The sequence below is a fragment of the Crocuta crocuta genome, unplaced genomic scaffold (genome assembly GCF_008692635.1).
Source record: "Crocuta crocuta isolate KB4526 unplaced genomic scaffold, BGI_CrCroc_1.0 scaffold85, whole genome shotgun sequence".
In the NCBI taxonomy this organism is placed as follows: domain Eukaryota; kingdom Metazoa; phylum Chordata; class Mammalia; order Carnivora; family Hyaenidae; genus Crocuta; species Crocuta crocuta.
In genome coordinates, this window is record NW_027530620.1 from 970547 (window position 1) to 971450 (window position 904).

At 70.2% G+C, this 904-nt stretch overlaps 1 protein-coding gene across 1 annotated transcript in view; it reads right to left on the minus strand.

Moving 5' to 3' along the window:
* The window catches only part of JUN (Jun proto-oncogene, AP-1 transcription factor subunit), a 1384-nt gene extending 486 nt beyond the window's left edge, over nt 1-898 (minus strand). The window contains 1 exon segment of the mRNA XM_077768073.1: nt 3-898. Within this exon segment, the coding sequence (XP_077624199.1) occupies nt 3-444 (442 nt within the window). The 5' untranslated portion in view covers nt 445-898.
* Between the last annotated feature and the right edge of the window lie 6 nt (nt 899-904).

The window sequence follows — 904 nt, forward strand, 5'->3', positions numbered from 1 at the left end:
AGCCACCGCCGGAGCCACCATGCCCGCCCCGCTGACCGGCTGCGCCGCGGACGTGACGCTGGGCAGGGTGTTCTGGCTGTGCAGTTCGGCCAGGGCGCGCACGAAACCCTCGGCGAAGCCCTCCTGCTCGTCTGTCACGTTCTTGGGGCACAGGAACTGCGTGGGGGTCGGCGTGGTGGTGATGTGCCCGTTGCTGGACTGGATTATCAGGCGCTCCAGCTCGGGCGACGCCAGCTTGAGCAGCCCCACGTCGGGCGAGGTGAGGAGGTCGGAGTTCTTGGCCCGGAGGTGCGGCTTCAGGCTGCCCACCGGGTCGGCCAGGTTCAGGGTCATGCTCTGTTTCAGGATCTTGGGGTTACTGTAGCCGTAGGCGCCGCTCTCGGACTGGAGGAACGAGGCGTTGAGGGCATCGTCGTAGAAGGTCGTTTCCATCTTTGCAGTCATAGAACAGTCCGTCACTTCACGTGGGGTTAGTTTGGGCTGCGCGCAGAAGTTTCGGGGCCGCAACAGCGCGCTGGCGAGCGGGGGACACCCCTCCCGGGGCCCTGGGCAAGGAAAGTTCCTCGAGGGGCGCGCGCACCCGCCGGCTGTCCTCCCCCCTGCGCCCTGCTCACCAGCTCGCTCCCAGGTGCTCAGGGTTCGGACGCCGCCAGCGCTCTCACTTGTCAGCTCGCGCGCGCTGCCCGGCTTTGAAAAGTCGCGGTCACTCCCGGAGCGCTCTCGGCGCAGCGGTAGCTGGGCGCCCGCAGACGAACACGCTTCCCGGCGACAGCGGCCCTCCGGGCGGCGGCAGGCAGCGCCGATCCCGCGGTGGCCGGCCGGCAGCGGGTGTCCGCCGCCCGGACTGCGACGACTGTCCCCTCCTCCGCGGCGAGGGGGAGGGGGCGCCGGGCAGCCGCGGCTC